We start from the raw sequence: 19,150 nt of genomic DNA on the forward strand, positions 1-19,150 counted from the left end.
CAGGTAAGGGCAGGAGACCATGCAGCATGTATCTAAACCTCTGAGTGGCTCTCCACCAGAGCTGCTGGAAGAGGGGTGGAAAGGGATCACCTTGGGGCAGCTGTGGGGAGGGGGGAGGCTGTATGGCAGCGAGCTGGCAGCTTTCCTCCTCAGTGGTGGTAGGAGAGAAGGCCATGGAGGTTGGGGCCACTATGTGCCCCCTGAAAAAAATCAGGGCCCCCTAATTCTTCAAATCCTGGCTACGGGGCTGGAATGTATCAAGTTTTTATAGGTATACCCCACTCGGGAGTTAAAAGGAACTGAGATATTAAAATCCTCAATTTAGGTGTGGATTATGTTAATAAACACATTCCCCCTTTTAAAAATGTGATTTTAACAATACAGTGTTTAAATCTCTATTGTACACTCAAGCTTATATTTAACATACTTTGCTCTTTTGGTTGGGTATTGGGTGTATGTCTGATAGTCCATAATATGTAAACTGGAAGTGAGAATGGTTCAAACTTGATTTTCAAGTTAAATGTAACACTGTTTTAATGTTTATTGTATTTGTACAATGTGTAACTACAACACTTCCTATTTCAGAACAGAGATAAACTGTTACTGGGCTGCAGTAAGACAGTCTTTCTGCAGCAGCATAGTTCTCCATACGAAAGAGATGAACAATCTCATCAACTGTGTTGCTTGCTTAGGGGGAGAAGTAGTGTCACAGTGATGTGCCTTTAGAAGCTTGCTTTCTGAGAGCGAGTAACAGGCAAAGTTGCCCTGAGCCTGCGTGAACTGCACTGGCTGCCAGTTACATACCACGTCCGCTACAAAGTGCTGGTTATCACCTTTAAAGCCCTATATGGCCAAGGACCTGCCTACCTGAGGGACCGTCTCTCCCCATATGAGCCCCAAAGAGCACTGAGGTCAGCAGGGAAGAACATGCTGACTATCCCTGGGCCAAGGGAGGCAAAATTACAGAGCACCCGGGCACGGGCCTTCTCTGTTACAGCCCCATGTCTCTGGAATCAGCTCCCAGAGGAGGTGCGGGCCCTGCGGAATCTGGACCAATTCCGCAGGGCCTGTAAGACCATTCTTTTCAAGCAGGCCTTTGTAGACCGCTGACAAGATGGCTGTTCAACCCACCAAACGATTTATCTAGTGATCTCTGCCATTATATAAATGCACAGAATAACATCAGGAACATCACCGCCGCCGTTAAATTAAATTATGGAATGGCTTAGACAACCGGAACTGGTTTTAGATATTGTTGTTTTAAATTATTGTATAATTTAAATGCTGTTTTAAACTTATTATATATTGTATAATTTTATTGAACTTGTTGTTAGCCGCCCTGAGCCTGCCTAGGTGGGGAGGGCGGGATACAAATAAAATTTATTATTATTATTATGAGGCAACATGCTGAAATGACACGTGCACAATAGGCAAACACATACGGTACGTGAAAGCATTGTATGTGTGTGACAAATGCATGCAATATGGTTCTTATAAAGATTCTTCCCTTATAAAAAGCTTGCTTTCTTCTCTCTTAACTTGTACTTTGCTAAACTCTGGGATAATGCCCCTTCTTCCATATTCAAAGTGCCTAATGCATGGTGCTGGTTAGTGCTGAACAAGGATCTCGAGGACCTCCTTTTGAATCTTCTACTTTTCCCTGGAAGCTTGCTGGGTGTCCTTGGGCCTGTTACTCTCAGCCTAACATCATGGTCAACTCATATTACTCCAATACTGTTGCAGCTACACTGGCTACCCATTAGTCTCTAGATCCAATTTAAGGTGTTGCTGTTAACCTTTAAATGGTTAGGGTTAGAGAGCCAGTTTGGTGTAGTGGTTAAGTGAGCAGACTTTTACCTGGGAGAACTGGGTTTGATTTTCCACTCCACATGCACCTGCTGATGTGACCTTGGGTCAGCCACAAGTTCTCAGAGCTGTTCTGCTCATGAGCAGTTTCTGTGAGAGCTCTCAGTTTCTCCTACCTCACAAGGTGTCTGTTTGGGAAGGGAAAGGAGATTGTAAGCTGCTTTGAGGCTCCTTTGGGTAGTGAAGGGCAGGGTATAAATCCAACCGCTTCTTAACAGTCTGGGATCCTCATACCTACATGATAGCCTCTCAAACTGCAAACCTCCATGCTCCCTCTGGTCATTATCTAGAGGCCTCTTGCAGGTGCCTAATCCCAAGATGCCTCAGTTAGCTGTCACCATGGGATGGGCCTTCTCAGTTGCAGTCCCTGCAGGCACATAACCAGGATTTTCTATCCTGTTTGAACCCCCTCTCTGCTCAGCTGGCAGGCAAGGGGAAAGAAGGGGAGGTGCAAACGGAGTCGGTGCCGGAGAGAAACCGCATGTTCGACACTGGTCACCCCAGGCTGCTTTACCTCCAGGGGGAGGGAAGGGAGACCAGCAGGCTGGGAGTAGAGGCAACCCGAATTATGAGAGGGGGCACCGTCCCTACTGCCCCACCACTGACTATGGCCCTGTCCTGTGGAATGCACTCTCAGATGATACCCATTCCCTGTTGGACTTGTTTAATTTCCACGGGGCATGCTAAACTGAATTGTTTAGGTTGGCCTTTGGAGGGTAACCATGCTTGGGCTATTTTAATCTCTCTCTCTCGGCTTGACTTCGCAAACGAAGATTTAAGAAGGGTGCAGTAGTCCACGTCTGCTGCAGGCTCGCTGGTGGCTGACAAGACAAATGCAGGACAGGCAGATCCGGCCACAGTGGCTGCAGGGAAAAGTCTGATTTGGGGTTGGTGCTGTAGCAGTGCGATTCTTCCTCAATCTCCTTTTGTCCTCAAGACCAGCTATGCGTGCGTTCTCAAAGGAAGAGACAGCCTGGTGGATGGTGTGCCTCCATGCTTTGCGATCTGAGGCTAGGTCAGACCACTGGTGATGGTTGATGCGACAGGTGCCAAGGGATTTCTTCAAGGAGTCCTTGTACCTCTTCTTTGGTGCCCCTCTATTTCGATGGCCGGTGGAAAGTTCGCCATACAGGGCAGTCTTGGGAAGGCGGTGGTTTTCCATCCTAGAAATATGCCCTGCCCAGCGCAGCTGCGTCTTCAACAGCAGTGCCTCGATGCTTGTAACCTCCGCCCTCTTGAGGACTTCAGTGTTGGTCACAAAGTCACTCCAGTGGATGTTGAGGATGGTGCGAAGGCAGCGCTGATGAAAGCGCTCAAGGAGTCGCAGGTGATGACGGTATAAAACCCACGATTCGGAGCCGTAGATGAGGGTTGTCATCACAACCGCTTTGTAAACATTGATCTTTGTGCCTTTTTTCAGATGCTTGTTGCTCCACACTCTTTTGTGCAGTCGGCCAAATGCCTTTGCCAGCCTGTTGTCAATCTCCTTGTCGATCTTGGCATCTGAGGACATGATGCACCCTAGGTAGCTGAACTGCTGGACTGTCTTCAGAACTGATTCACCCACAGTGATGCAGGGAGGGTGATAATCTTCCTGGGGTGCAGGCTGGTGGAGAACTTCTGTCTTCTTCAGACTAACTTCTAGGCCGAATAGCTTGGCAGCCTCTGCAAAGCAGGACGTCATATGCTGCAGAGCTGATACCGAGTGGGAGACGAGTGCAGCATCATCAGCAAATAGTAGCTCTCGGATGAGTTTTTCCATTGTCTTGGAGTGAGCCTTTAGTCGCCTCAGGTTGAACAGGCTTCCATCAGTGCGATAGCGGATGTAGACACCATCGTCATCATCTAGGTCTACTGCGGCTCTTTGAAGCATCATGCTAAAGAAGATCATAAAGAGAGTTGGCGCGAGAATGCAGCCTTGCTTTATACCTGTGCCTATTGGGAAGGGCTCCGAGAGGTCGTTGCAGTGTCTCACTTGGCCTTGCTGGTCTTCATGTAGCTGGATGATCATGCTGAGGAACCTTGGGGGACATCCTAAACGTTCCAAGATTTGCCACAGGCCTTTCCTGCTAACGGTATCGAAAGCTTTGGTAAGGTCGACAAATGTCACATATAGACCCTTGTTCTGTTCCCTGCATTTCTCTTGGAGCTGCCTGAGAACAAATACCATGTCGGTGGTGCTCCTGTTAGCTCTGAAGCCGCACTGGCTCTCTGGGAGGAGTTCTTCTGCAATGGTGGGCACAAGTCTGTTCAGGAGTATTTTGGCAAGGATTTTGCCTGTGATGGAGAGCAGGGTTATCCCCCAGTAGTTGGAGCAGTCTGACTTTTCTCCTTTGTTCTTATGTAGAGTGATGATGATTGCATCGCGAAAGTCCTGTGGTAGTTTGCCTTGTTCCCAGCAGGTGACAAGTACTTTGTGAAGTGTGCTATGTAGTACTGTGCCCCCATGCTTCCAGATCTCTGGTGGGATTCCATCAACTCCTGCTGCCTTGCCACTTTTCAGTTGCTTGATGGCTTTAACAGTCTCTTCTAGGGTGGGGATCTCATCCAACTCTGTTTTCACTGGTTGAAGTGGGGTGAGGTAGATTGCTGAATCTTGAACTACGCGGTTGGCACTGAAGAGAGCCTGAAAATACTCCGACCACCGGTTCAGTATGGATGCCTTGTCTGTGAGGAGCACTTGGCCGTCTGCACTACGCAAGGGACTCTGAGCCTGATATGATGGGCCATATACTGCCTTCAGGGCTTCGTAGAACCCTCTTAAATCACCAGTGTCTGCACACAGCTGGGTTCTCTCTGCAAGCTTGGTCCACCACTCGTTCTGAATGTCTCGAAGCTTGCGCTGGAGGATGCTACATGCAGCGCAAAAGATTGCTTTTTTCCCGGGACAGGAGGGCTGAGCAAGATGTGCTTGGTAGGCAGATCTCTTTTTCGCTAGTAATTCTTGGATCTCTTGATTGTTCTCGTCAAACCAGTCCTTGTTTTTCCTTGTGGAGAACCCGAGGACTTCTTCAGAGATCAACAGGATGGTAGTTTTTAAGTGTTCCCAGAGTGCTTCTGGAGAAGGGTCTGTGGGGCAACTGGGGTCCTCAATTCTTGACTGGAGTTTTGCCTGGAAGGCAATTTTAACTTCGGCTGACTGAAGGCTGCCAACCTGAAGCTTCCTCCAAGGGATACCTCCTCTCCTGGGTGTGGGTTTAAAGTGAAGACGGAGATTGCAGCGTACAAGACGATGATCCGTATGACATTCTGCACTGGGCATTACTCGGGTGTGTAAGACATCTCGAAGGTCTCTCTGGCGCACCAGAATGTAGTCGATAAGGTGCCAGTGCTTGGACCGTGGGTGCATCCAGGTTGTCTTCAGGCTGTTCTTCTGCTGAAAGATAGTGTTGGTGATGGTGAGCTGGTGCTCCGTGCAGAATTCTAGCAGGAGGCGCCCGTTATCATTGCAGTTGCCAATGCCGTGTTTGGCAAGTACTCCTTTCCAGGCTTCCGAGTCTTTACCTACTCTGGCATTGAAGTCGCCAAGGACGATCACCTTGTCCTCTGTAGGGGTCTTCCGTACGAGGTTGCGTAGATCAGCATAGAACTTGTTCTTTTCTGCAGGATCTGCTTGAAGGGTTGGGGCATACACACTGAAGAGTGTTGCATGCTGCTTGTTTTGAAGTGGGAGGCGCATGGACATGATGCGATCTGAGTGACCTGTTGGTAGGTTTTTGAGTTTGGAGGCAATGGAGTTCCTGACCATGAAGCCAACGCCAGAAAGGCGGCTCTCAGCCTTTGACTTACCCGACCAGTAGAGGGTATAGCCAGCACCATGTTCTTGAAGACTACCTTCCTCAGGGAAACGGACCTCACTGAGAGCTGCTATGTCAATATTCAACCTGAGAAGTTCGTGGGCAACTAGAGCAGAGCGTCGTTCAGGGCGACCACTGTCTACTGTGTCAAGCATGTTTCTGATGTTCCAACACGCAAGCTTAAGTCTTTGCACACTTTGTGAGGCAGGTGCATGCCTTTTCTTTGTTGTTATTTTTTGACCGCAAGTAGGGATGCCCGTTGACCGCGGCTAGCCAACTGGGGTGGGGGAGACGAGCTTTGTTTAGGCCACCTTTTCTAGGCCCCTCTCCGTGTGGAGCAAGCAGTGCTGTCCCTAGATAAGGCTGCTTGGTCGTTCAGGGTGCTGCCGAAAGATGCTTTCGTCTCCGGGTCAGCATCAGGCGACCAATACCCTGAACCGCCTACATGCAGGATCGGGACTGCGGCTTCCAGTGGCATCTTCCACCTGCCATTTCGCCCCTTGCCCATCGCTGCAGGACTTGGTGTGTTGTGGGTTGTGGATGTGGATATGCCCTTCAGGCCTGCGCAGAGGAATTTTTAGGTGAAGCACAGTGTGCGCTGTACTGGCTCCACCCTTTCACTTTGGGGTCATCTGCCATGGCCCAGTAAGCCGGGACACCGGCAGCGAGTCCTCCAGGTGGTAGGTGTTACATTAACGAGCTCTATCTGCCCTGGTTTGATATTAGAGTTTTCCTTCTCTTGGCTGGTGAGGTTGGTGAGCCCAGCCTGCCCATCCGGTTATACCGCCGGACATTCGGTCGCACCATGACGTGGCAAAGTTTGCTATTTTAATAGTGGTACGGTGATTGCCATGTATTTTATGTTAAATTTTATATTTGCTATTTGTTTTGTGTTTTTTACCTTATTGGTTTTAATGTTGTAAATTGCCACAAGACCCTTTGGGTGGGTGGTGATCTAAAAAATCTAATAACCTGCCTCAGATGGTTTTGAGAATAAAGGGGATGTGGAGAGAATGCTATTGTACACTGGCTTGGCTCCCCATTGGGGAGAAAGGGTGTGTGAATAATGTAAATAAATTTTTAAAAGCATTCTTATATTGCTGAAAAACCTGCCTTGAAGAAGGGAGAGGGATTGTTCTTTATCGTCCATTAATCTTGGACCACTGGACTGTTAACAGGGTGATTAACAGAGGCTGAAGGATGGGTGGTCCCTGTTTAAGCTTCTGGCTTGCATTGACTTTGAAAGATGCTTTCGACTTAAATGATTAAATCCTAAACAAAGTTCACCTTTCTAGGCCCCTTGAAGACAGTAGTTTTAGGAAGGGTGTAACTATTTAGGGTTGCACTATTAAGCGGTTTGCCCTGAATTGCATATTGCAGCGAGGGAGATTGAATTTAAGAGGCCAGAGCCCCCGACCATCTTTGGAAAAGGCAAAGCAAACTGTGCAAACGATTGGGATAAATAAATGGTTTTACTTGACCAAGACTCCTTATTTTCTTGGCGTGTCCGGGGACTTCCAAAGCGCTGCTGCTGAGGAGCAGAGATTTAATCCAGGCCGGGTTAAGAAACAGCGCAGGAAAGCGAAGAGAAAGCAGCGCAGACGCCCCACCTTGAAAAAGCCGAGGGGCTTTGCCAAAGCTCTACGCAAGCTCTTTGGCTGCGAAGGTGGGGGTGTCCTTTTTTCCAGCGTGCCGCAAGCGCCTATCGCTAGCTAAAGCGGCGTGGTGGAGCCTCCCTCCACCCTCCGTGGGCACTTGGTACAGTCCCAGTGTAACTCCGAGAGATAAATAGAGGGAAGAGAAGCCGCCGGCTGTGGAGGAAAGCGGATTTTTTTTCTTTTTTTGCTGTGCGCGAGAGGGCGCGGCGCAGCTTGTCTTCTTTTCTCCGACTTGAAGCGTTCTCCGCCTGGAGGGAGGCAAGCGAGTTATGGATCAGCCAGTGCAGACCGAAGTATGGAAAGCACGGACGTTAGAAGAGCTGGTCGAGATCCTGCATCAGTTGTTTTCTGGCGAGAAAGTCAATGTGGCAGAAGTGCAAAACGTGATGGAATCCTACGACAGTAACCCCGAAGAGTGGACCAAGTATGCCCAGTTTGACCAGTTCAGGTAAAATCGACTCTCCTGGGCTCCTCAGGGTAGAAGGGAAAGCGACGGAGACTGGCTTTCTAGTCTCCGCGCTCGGTTTTCAGACGAATGGCCTTTGTTAAAATAGCCCTTCGGTAGATACGATTTCCGTGGAGACGGCTTCCGTTCCTTGCGCAGTAAAGCTCAGCGTTACCAACTGAGTTTTGGTACTCGAGTCACTTCAAATATATCTGCCGTTTTAATAAAAATGCAGCTACAATGTATGATTTGTCTCTTGATAGCTGGCAGATGCTCTCTCCAGAAAGCAGCTCCCGTACTAGATCCTGGAACCAAATTGGGTTGAGTAGTTAAAAATGATGTTTGGAGTGATGGGAGGCCAGAAGCTGACTGGAAACTTTAGGATGAATTGAACCCCTTGGAAACAGCCGGAGAGCTCAGTGCCCAAGAGAAGGCGTTTTGGGCAAGATTCCGAGTCTGACCAGAGGGAGGACTCTTCCACGCAGGCAGGGACCTTGGGATGTCTGGCGGGCCGCGGTCCTGTGTCCAGCTCTTCTGCCCCGGATGGAAGTTCTTTATAGTGTGGTCTTACTGGCAAGTGGTATTGCTCTGGCTTCCATCTCCCTGCACTGGTCGGCTCTTTCTTGTTAAACTTCGGTTTTATGAATTTTCTTGCAATTAAAAAGATGATTCTTTTACCTCAATTTTTTTAAATGTCTGGCTCTTGAAGAATGCACTTGAAATAGAAACAGTGCAAAAATAAGATAAGTTGGAAAAAATATTTTTAAAAACCCAGTCTAAACCAGTGGTTAGAAAGGCATTTATTTATTACATTAAGCTTATGGCCTATCTGTTTGGGTCCCAGAGGAGCTCTAAGTCAGGGCTTCTTTTTCATGGGTCATGTGTGGTGGTAGCAGTCCCCGCATCCCAGTGTGGAGCTGGTGTAATTTATTCCTTCTTGCTTTTTTCCTATATTAGCACGTCCAGGTTGTTGTCACAGAAAAGGTGATTGCAAAGTGCAGGTCCAAAACTCCCATGATTACACCCTTATATTGCCCTTTGGCCACCAAATGACTTTTATTGCTCCTAATTCCTCTTCCCAACTCTTCCTGCTACTTTCATGCTATCCGTGATTCTGAGTGAGACCTGAGCAGTCATGTGGCTTTGCTGCCTGACACCAGCTGCTGTTGCATGGAGAATCCAGAGACTGCCCTAAGGAGCCCTTCCCAGCTGGAGTTCCTAGACTGCCTGGGAAGTACCTGGGCCAGCAGTGCACTTTGAGAGAGGGGAGCAGTATTGACACAGCCAGTCTTTTAAAGGGGGGAATTGGCTCCAGTCTCTCAGTCTGCACTTTGAGAGGGGGGGGCAGTATTGACACAGCCAGTCTTTTAAAGGGGGGAATTGGCTCCAGTCACCACATGAGCATCAACAGACTGTACATCGTTACAGTGTCGTGGATAGAGCATCATACTAGGATCAGGGAGATCCAGATTTGAAAACTCCCCCACCACCATGGTACTCTCATTCCCTTATTATTCATTTGTTCAGCCAAATTTTATCAACATATAGCCAACTGACTAATTTTCTCCACTTCTCCCAGACTAGGAGGACCGATAGCTTGGCTGATTGAAGCAGCAGCAGAAAAAGACACAGTACTTTCTGGCTCCTGATAGGCAGTCCTGTTGACTTGTTAGTTTTTAGAATCCCACTAACTTGTGGTCCAAAAAAGCACAATGGGAGGGTCCCAGTTGCACTTTGCAAGTGAACTGAATGGTGTCCCCCCCCCTCAATTTTTACATCAAAATCATGACAGAAGCTAAGCCCCCCCCCCCCCCCCCCCCCCGGTCCTGGAAGTCTTTCTTTGCCTTTCCTTTTCCCAGCTGGACTGCACTGGTAAAGCTACAGAAGAACTCAGCTGGGGCAGGCAGAGAAAGCACAGAATTTAGTTTTGTCCTGTCCAAAGAAGGAAATCTGGGGTGGCTGTCTGGGGACCCACAGCCACTCCACTGTTCAAATGAGGTTTATTTTTTATCCAATTTACAGGAACCACAGGAATTGACTCAGGAGAGAATGCTCAGAGTGAACTCTCATTTAATTGGGGGTATTTCCTGCATTCCATAAAGGAGAAAATTCCTGTGGGGAAGTAGCCATGCTGCTTAATGCCAGATATGTTGGTTTTAAACAAACCCCGAACGCACAACTTGTTTTAATCCAAACTAACATTAACACAGAGAGGTACCTGCTGAAATGAGCATTCAGCCCTCTCGGTCTGCTCCCCTGGGCCTTCTCTGACAGGTCGCGGAGAAACCCATGTGGGTGGGAAGGAAGGAGGCTTACAATCACAGGTGCGTTGTAAAGTGCAAGCGATTGCAAATCAACCTGTTTACAAGGCTATCAGTCCTGAAACGTGCAATAAGCCTCTGTTAAACTTCCCTTGGGTTTTTCCACACGGTTGCGAGAGGGAGGGGGGGTGCTGAAATGCTCTTTTGAGAGGCCCGTGTGCATTGGAGCGCCCGCGGAGCCGTGTGGAGAGCTCCAGGTCCGCAGCAGCTAGAGAGAGCCGCGAGCAGCAACACCCCCCTCCCTCCCTCCCCGCGCAGCCTTTCCTTTGCTCTGCCCCTCCCGCTCCTTGCCCAGCCTTTCCCGAGTGCCGCGCAGAGAAGGAGGTAGGGAGGGGGAGAGGCTCCGCTGGCCAATGGCGGCCGTCCTTTAGCTACACCCGCGAACTGCTCGGCCAATGGCTGCGGGGTTGACATAAGGGGCGGTAGAAGCGACTTGGCCAGGGGGCGTCAGGGAGTCCTCCGGTCTCTGGCTGAGAGGGGCGCCCTTGGCAATTGCGCTGCAAAGTGTCATTTCAGCTGTAAAGTGGTAAGCCAGGGAGGCCCCGTCGAATCGAAGCCGTGCCAAGCGCGGTGTTATCTCCGCGCCCCAAATCCGATTAGATAAAAAGCAATAATGATGTCTCAAATTCTGCTTTTATTGTGTTCTGTGACAACGTCGCTGAATCATCCGGTCGATGTTTGTGATAAACAGCGCGTCAGCAAATCAATAACTTCTTGTGACTTCTCCGGACCTCCTAGATGTTTCTTTTTGGAAGGCTTTTCCTGCGTCCTTCTGAATATCTGCAAACTCGCCGCCGTCATATTAGAATTGTGTGACCCGCCCAAGCCGGTGGTAACATTTAAAAGAGACCATCCAATCAAATATTTTGGTTGGGCGTTAGCTGCCCTCGTCAATTGAAAATGCACGACCTGGCTTAATCTTATTTAGGGATTTCTCTTCGGAACTCCCCACCCCCGCCCGTTACAATATTGTGTTAGGGGTTGGGTTGGTTTGTTTTTTGACAGTTTCTTAAACTTGGATTATTGTGCAGCCCTTGCAGTGCGTGCAGTTCAACTAGTTGGTTCTTACCTTGGTTGGCAGAATGTCCTATGCCTTGGCATTTCTCCAGGAACTTTGCACACGTTAAAAGAAATTTGTCCTTAAAAAACCCAGTTTAAATAGGGGAAGTATGATAGGAAAGTGACTTGTCTAGTGATACGTTTGCCCACATCTTTGTCAAGGAAGTTCTGTGTAATATTCTCAATGCTGTAACTTCACTCAGTAGTTACTTTGCAGAGCCTTATATATTTTTTCTAAACAGTGTTGCTGAATTTTGTCTTAAAAGTAGCTTTTCCAGGTATGTTTTTGGCTTCTAAAATTCTGACTTCAATATGGATTTGAGTAGGGTATCTCCACAAATTCCAGTCTGTCTTTTGGACTGTTGCTCAGATCTAGAAATGTAAAATTTAAATGAGCTTCAATCAGAGCCACAGCTAAAGAGAAGCATTCAGTTGTGAGAACGATTGTGGCTGCAATCCCAAAAACACTCATCTGAGAGTAAACACTGCTGAATAAACTAGGACTTACTTGTGAGTAGACCTGCCTTAGATTATTCTTTGAAAGATTATATGCAATGACAGTTGTTAGTATTCCCCCCCCCTTGATTTCTTGTCTAGTTTTAACTGCTGACTTTAATTGCTATTGGCCTTTGTGATACATTTCAGTGATGCTACTTTTATTGTCTTGCTGCTGGTTGGTTGTTATTGGTCTCTTTATTTTTATTTATGTGTTTGGATAGTAGAAACTAAGAACCAAAACTAAGAGACAGTGTGGTGCAGCAGTTAAGAGTGTCAGTCTAGGATCTGAGAGACCAGGTTTTGAATCCCCACTCATGCCATGGAAGCTTTGGGCCATTCAGGCACTCTCAGCATAACCTACCTCACAGGATTGTTGTGAGGATAAACTGTGGGGGGGAGAATGATGTAAACTGCTTTGGGTCACCATTGGGGAGAAAGGCAGGGCGTAAATGAATTAAATGAATGAATAAACAGAATAACTGCAATATTGAGAGAGGACTGTTTTAAATGCATTGGTGGAGCTGGGGTTTTGTGGTCCATCACTTGGATAATTGTTGGTTTTAAATATGCATAATAAGAATTTAGTATATTGAACATATTAAAAGGATTGCACTATGCAGGCTTTAACTGCAGTAATGTTGCATAGGATTGTACTGTATAGATTATGATATCAGTTCCCTTTTATAACTGTGTGGCAGGTTGCATTAATAACCAAGATGCAAGTACATAGTGGGTATCCATAGCTCAAAAAATCAAAATCTACTAAGTAGAATTGTCATACAACTCCAAAGAAATAATGCTTGATAAGGGGGGGACTGGATAGATGGAAATATGAGTGTTTCTACATCCCTGTTTTTTATGCTTGAAGATGCTAGTCAAGGATGTATGCTTTTGATATTTGTTCTGCCACTTTCTGATGATGTTAAAAAAGAAAAACATGTTTTTATTTCAGATATACAAGAAATCTTGTGGATAAAGGAAATGGAAAGTTCAATTTGATGATTTTATGCTGGGGAGAAGGACATGGCAGGTTTGTAACAAAATATATACATTTTTAACAAGGTAAAATAACATGTCAAAATAATGCATCTGTGCCAGTTTTAAACAGCACAGCTATGAAGAGTCCAAATATCTGTTTCACATAGTTTGCATACTTTGTTTTATAACCTAGTGTAGATATAGATTGCTCTGAAGGTCAAACCTTTCATCCAGAATGTCTTTGTCAGTTTATATCTGACACTTCCAAATTTTTAGGTAGATCCACTGCTTGAAACTTTTTTAGCTCAGTATTTATGAAAAACCCAAATCTGTTATAAACACAGTGAACTAGTTATTAACTCAGGAGTGTCAAACTCATTTGTTATGAGGGCCAGATTTGACATTATCAAGACAGGGATGGGCTGTGTGTTTCTATTTATGATTAGATAGCAGAGATAGAAACTTTATAAAGGACCCAGACAAACACAATTAAATATTTTTAAAAGCTTCAGATAAAACATGCTTAAAACATTAGCACTCATTGGTCTTAAAGGTGCTTTCTTTGTATTTCTCCCATGGGATCCAGGGAACTGGGCAAAAGAAGCTCTGGCTCTTTCCTTCCTTCCCCAGGGGACCAGGTGGGAGAGGAGCCTCAGCCAACAGAAGGAAGGGAGGCTTGGCTCAGTGGTTCTGCTGAGGGATTGAGAGAGCCTGGCAAAGCAAGTTCTGCCCCCCTTCCTCTCCAAGAGAGGAGCCTCAACCAATGGAGAAAAGAGAGGTTTTGCTCTGTAGCTCCTGTGCAATTAAGCAAGCCTGGCAAAGCAGGCCACTATGCAGAAGGAAGCAAGAGAGAGAAAGATGGAAGCAGATGACAGCCAGTTGCTGCAGGGTGGGCTGATAGGAGCCCTGATTTGGCTGCCAGGCTGCATGTTTGACACGGTTGTTAAGTGACCATCTTTTATATTTTTTATTGTTTGGTAATGATCAGCCAATGTTTTATCAATGAATGGTAGTGGTTAGAAGAGGTTTTTACAGCCACAACGGATAGTGAACAAGACAAGTATACACTCTAGAGTGGGCCTGAGATCTATGTGTTTGTGTGTCTGTTGGGGAGGCAAAGACAGAAACAGTTTGGATAGAAGAAATATAGCCTATACAATAAGCTATACTTCTTGGTACATTATAAAATGCAGGAAAACTGGAATGCAGTTTTAAACTATCTTTCTGGTTTGGCTGTCAACTGACTCAGAAACCCAATGCAAGCACATTTAAAAGTGCCTTTTTGCTTTTCATATGTGCACACCAACAGGGAAGAGTTGTCAGGTAATTCAAATGACATACATAAATTTGGCCTTCTATGTTTTGGAAGGAGCCACTTAAAGGACTTCTGATGGATGCTGTTTGTTTTGTGGCTACTCTTGCTGCTGTATGAACTAGCACTAGGTGGCTGCCTGCTCTATTATGCTCAGTCAGTGTGTGTATACACACACATACTGTTTTTCACTTAGACAACCCCCAAGTCAATACAGCTTCTTACAAACAACCATGGATCACCCAACAGAAACACAGGAACCAAGCCTTGCAACACTAAGATGCCAACTTTGTCCCCCCTCCACACTCAACTAATACTCTTATAGAACCTAATAACATGAGTTAATTCATTTACATTCTTTAGTTAATTCATTTACATCCCCAATGGGGACCCAAAGTGACTTAGATCATCCTCTTCTCCTGGATAGCAAGCTTCTGGTCTGGATAGCAATTGCGTGGGAAACCAATAAAAGGTAATAAAAGTTGCCTATTAATTGTATTACCTTTTATTGGTCTCCCACACAAATGCTATCTAGACCAAATGGTCTTCCAGTTTATTACACTATTTTGCCATTTGATCCTAACCTTGTATCAGTTTACACAAACTATCTTAACCCACAAACTATATGTATTTCTGTTCACTGTACCCCATTCCTTTGTCTGAAGAAGTATGCATGCATACGAAAGCTTACATTCTGAATAAAACTTTGTTGGTCTTAAAGGTGCTACTTGACTCCTGGAACCTCTGACCTCTCATCATCCATTAGCTTGTTATTCCTGTTTTGTCTTCACCTATCTTAAAACATCTTCATCATGTTGCATGCTAATTTGCTGGTCCACCTCTGATTATGTTTGAATTGTTACCTTCCATTTCAATGAATCTGAGGAAGTGTGTGTGCATATGAAACCTCATACATCGCATAAAACTTTGTTGGACTTAAAGGTGCCACTGGACTCTAACTTTGTTCTTCTGCTTCAGACCAACATGGCTGCCCACCTGGATCTACAGCCATTTGCAAGTCTCTAACACAGAGAACCACAACTTTGATGCCAAGCCTCTCTTTGCACAATTCTTCCCTACTACTGCCTCTCTTCTTTAATTTTCTGCTTAAAAATGGGGAAATGATGGCCATATTTTGTTATGACTGTTTGTTACTATCGGTATCCCATAGAAGTGAGGCTTTCAACAAAGATTCTGTTGCCAAATGTGACAATCTCTGTGTGTCATTCTTACTGGCAAGTGTAAATAATCACTGAAAGGATGTGGATGAGGTATTTAAGAAGTACAGGTGGAGCAGCAGTTTCATAGCTTTATGTCCCTGGCCATCAGCCTACCAATCAAAATGTCCTGTATATTTCTTTTGAGGGTGGAAAACACCTTTCTATCACAGTAGATGTGGTGACTTGGTAGGTTTTTCAAGGCAAGAGATGAACAGAGGTGGTTTGTCATTGCATGCATCTGTATAGCCACCTTGAGTTTCCCTTGTGGTCTCCCATCCAACTACTAACTAAAGCAAATCCTGCTTAGCTTCTGGGAACATGACAAGGTTGGACTAGCTTGGACCATCCAGGTCAGGGTATGTTTCTTGTAAACCACAAATTTATAGACCTACATAGCTTTTGGGGAGTTCTCTGTAAGGGTCAGATCTTGTTATATGCTGGATGCAAAATCTATGTGGCATCTGTTATTATAGAATGAAGTTGTTAGCAACCATGTGAGTCCCAAAGTAAAATATATATTTTTAAAAAATTATTACATCTGGCCTATTGAAGAGTTCTAATGAATTCAGAAGCTCACACACTGTTATGTGTCATTTGGTTGGTCCTAATAAAAAGCAATAGGTGGATTGTGTTCTGGTTTGGGGTCAGGTGAATTATTGTATTGTATAATTTCATTTCTGCTTTCTGTAAAATAAATAAGTATTAGAAATGTTGAAGTGTGAGGGAACACAATTCCTATTCATCAGAAAAGGCTGTTCTGGTGATGTGTGGCTTTGCATTTTCTTACAGTGGTAGTAGTCCCCCACCCCCATTGCCCTGAATGCTTTGTGTGAGATGTTGAATGAAGGAACATTGTGATGTCTCTGCCTCCAATGCAGTCTCTGTACAGAGATAAAGAGAGTGTTCCTTGCTTCCCTTATTTTTTTTAATGAAATCTGAGAACACCAGTATCCATTCTGAATATCCTTAGCAACACTGCAGAGAATGTGTCTATTATTTTGTTTCCAGTGGGTTGCAACTGATACTTGGCTGTTGCAGGTGTCAGTTTGAATAGCTGATGTTGCCCTTTGGGATGAAATATATTCATAACTGTCTATAGCTGAAGTCCAGCTATAAACAGTCACTGCCATCTTTAGAGTGTTGTACTTTTATTCCACCCTCTTCCAAAGAACTTGGGGGTAGTATGCAGGATTTCCTCTTTCCCCCCCAGTCCTCACAACAGCTTTGGTGTAGAGCCAGTTTGGTGTAGTGGTTAAGTGTGCAGACTCTTATCTGGGAGAACCAGGTTTGATTCCCCACTCTTCCAGTTACAGCTGCTGGAATGGCCTTGCGTTAGCCATAGCTGTCGCAGAGTTGTCCTTGAAAGGGCAGCTGCTGTGAGAGTCCTCTCAGCCCCACCCACCTCACAGAGTGTCTGTTGTGGGGGGAGAAGATATAGGACAGGGGTGGCCAACATTAGCTCTCCAGATGTTTTTTGCCTACAACTCCCATCAGCCCCAGCCAGCATGGCCAATGGCTGGGGCTGATGGGAGTTGTAGGCAAAAAACATCTGAAGAGCTACCGTTGGCCACCCCTGAAATAGGAGATTGTAAGCCTCTCTGGGTCTTTGATTCAGAAAGAAGGGTGGGGTATAAATCTGCAGCCTTCTTTGTGAGAGGAGTAAGGCTGAGAAAGTATTTGAACTTGGATCTCCCCAATCATGCACTTGAGACACTAAGCACAATACAGGCTCACTGTGGTTTACTGCTTAAGTGCTGTGATGATAGCATGAAAGAGATGTTCCTTCTTTTTCTGTTCATTCTCTCAGTTGATTAGTAGCTGGCTGGTTAATTTTCTTGGGGGTAGCCAAACAGTAGATGCTTGGAGGCAAACTGGGACCTGGGAAATGGTTTCTCTGCTGCAAAGCTGAGGACAAGCAGCAGGTGGAATGCTTAACCTTTCCTTACCCACCATTTACCCCTGGCAGTCACTTTGCTCCATTAGCTTTTTTTCAGCTGAGGAAAGCATGTGCTTGACACATTAAACAGAGAAAGGACAGGAAAGTTTGCATTGAGGGAGAGGCAGCAGATGGAGGATATTTAACCAAATCCATTTGCAGCTTTGCCTTGTGGATTATGCACACTTATTACTGCTTTGTAGTGACGTAGAAGCCCGGATAAAGGGTTTAACCTGCACAGACAGTGATGGAGGAATAGAAAATAATAAGGGAGAAAGAGTTTGGCCTTCCTTCAGCCTCATGCTGTTGGAATGACCAGCAGAGAGAGCTGTTCCTCAGTACCCGATTCCTTGTTTCTCACTGTACCTGATTCCTTGTCTGATGAAGTGTGCTTAGAGCACATGAAAGCTTACATTCTGAATAAAACTTTGTTGGTCTAAAGGTATTGACTCCTGCTCCTCGGGATGTGCTGGTAGACAGGTCTGCATTATGAATTTTGTGGGCCCTAGGCACTTTTGCCTCTGTGGGCCCCTCCCAACCATAATAATATCAATATTAAAATGATTGTGATATAACTTTAAATACTTCAACTTTTTTTCTGTCTTGGTTTTAAAATCGGTTTAATTGTTTGTGATGCCTGAACTCAGCATGGTATTCATACCTTCTACAAGTACAACAACAACAATTTTTATTTGTATCCCGCCCTCCCCGCCGGAGCAGTACTTCCTGTGCAACAAGAATGAAGTCAAGGGAATAAGTGGTTTCTGGCTATTACAGTATATCTGAAAAACTTTGCTCTAGTTGTACCTGGTAATTATCCATTACAATTTAAATGCAGTTGCAGTGGCAGAATGTGCTTGCTGTGGCCTGCAGGTCCTATTCCACCCTGCCCTCCTAGGTTTTTCTTAACACCTGAAGAAGCCTATCTTGCCTGCTGGGATGATCAGAACTCCCAGCTTCTCTTCCAAGTTCTGAGGCCTTGACTCTGTGTCTTCCACTGGCCAGTGCCTGGTCACCATGGGAACCATTTACTGCTTTGTCCACCCTTGGGAGGAATAGCCACTAGCCAACTGCCTGCCGTCCCTGGACACTCCTTTTAAAATAGTGTGTCTGAGACAGTGGAGGTTTATATGGTACAGAGAACCTACCAGTATCAAAAGTTATAAAATATTAAAAAGAAAATGTTTACATGAATACTTTTAGCACAATATCAGACTGAACAAGGGATACAAAAGAAAAGGGAGAAATGCAAATCCTCTGTCCCGCTCTCTATACATGCCCAATCAGGTGTTAAAATACAGGACGGCCTCTTTAGCTTAGGAGTTCTAGATCTCTACTGAGTTTCTGTTACCTTGAAGCTACCTTTAGCTGTCAAGGCCCCCCACATGGCCAATGGCTGTCTCCTCAGGTGAGGGTCCTGTCTCCTCTCATGGCCTCAGCACACAAGGAAAAGAAATCTTGTCATATGAGCAGGAGACCAGAATGGGCCTTCTACTGGCTGCCACCACTGTGGTAAGGGTCTGAATGGGAGGACCCAGAGCACCCATCTAACCCCTGCATCTTCCTTATTAGCAAGCACCTTTTAACCAGGACTTTTTTTGAGCAGGAATGCAGTTCTGGCTGGCTTGGTGTCAGGGGGTGTGGCCTAACATGTTAATGAATTCCTGCTGGGCTTTTTCTACAAAAAGCCCTATGTTAAACAATGGTGACATCAAGGGGTGTGGCCTAATATGCAAATGAGTTCCTGCTGGGCTTTTTTTTTTACCCAAACCCCCTGCTTTTAACCATGACCAACAAAATGTCAGGACCCACATAGTTTAACAATAACAACACTTTATTATATGTGTTAAAAAACAAGTGGGTTGTAAAACTTTGTAGTGCAATAGTTAATAAAGAAACAGCAGGGCTTTATTGTAGAAAACGCCCAGTAGGAATTCATTTGTATATTAGGCCACACACCTTGATGTTGCCATTGTTTTGTACAGGGCTTTTTTGTAGAAAAAGCCCAGCAGGAACTCATTTGCATATTAGACCACACTCCCTGACACCAAGCCAGCCAG

General features: G+C 45.6%; 1 protein-coding gene across 1 annotated transcript in view; it reads left to right on the forward strand.

Moving 5' to 3' along the window:
- The first annotated feature begins 7,311 nt into the window (after positions 1 to 7,311).
- The window catches only part of CDO1 (cysteine dioxygenase type 1), a 31,693-nt gene continuing 19,854 nt past the window's right edge, over positions 7,312 to 19,150 (forward strand). The window contains exons 1-2 of the mRNA XM_060235569.1: positions 7,312 to 7,769; positions 12,597 to 12,674. Of these exons, the coding sequence (XP_060091552.1) occupies positions 7,591 to 7,769; positions 12,597 to 12,674 (257 nt within the window). The 5' untranslated portion in view covers positions 7,312 to 7,590. The remainder of the gene's footprint in view (positions 7,770 to 12,596; positions 12,675 to 19,150) is intronic.

This window comes from Heteronotia binoei, chromosome 4 (assembly GCF_032191835.1).
Source record: "Heteronotia binoei isolate CCM8104 ecotype False Entrance Well chromosome 4, APGP_CSIRO_Hbin_v1, whole genome shotgun sequence".
NCBI lineage: Eukaryota > Metazoa > Chordata > Lepidosauria > Squamata > Gekkonidae > Heteronotia > Heteronotia binoei.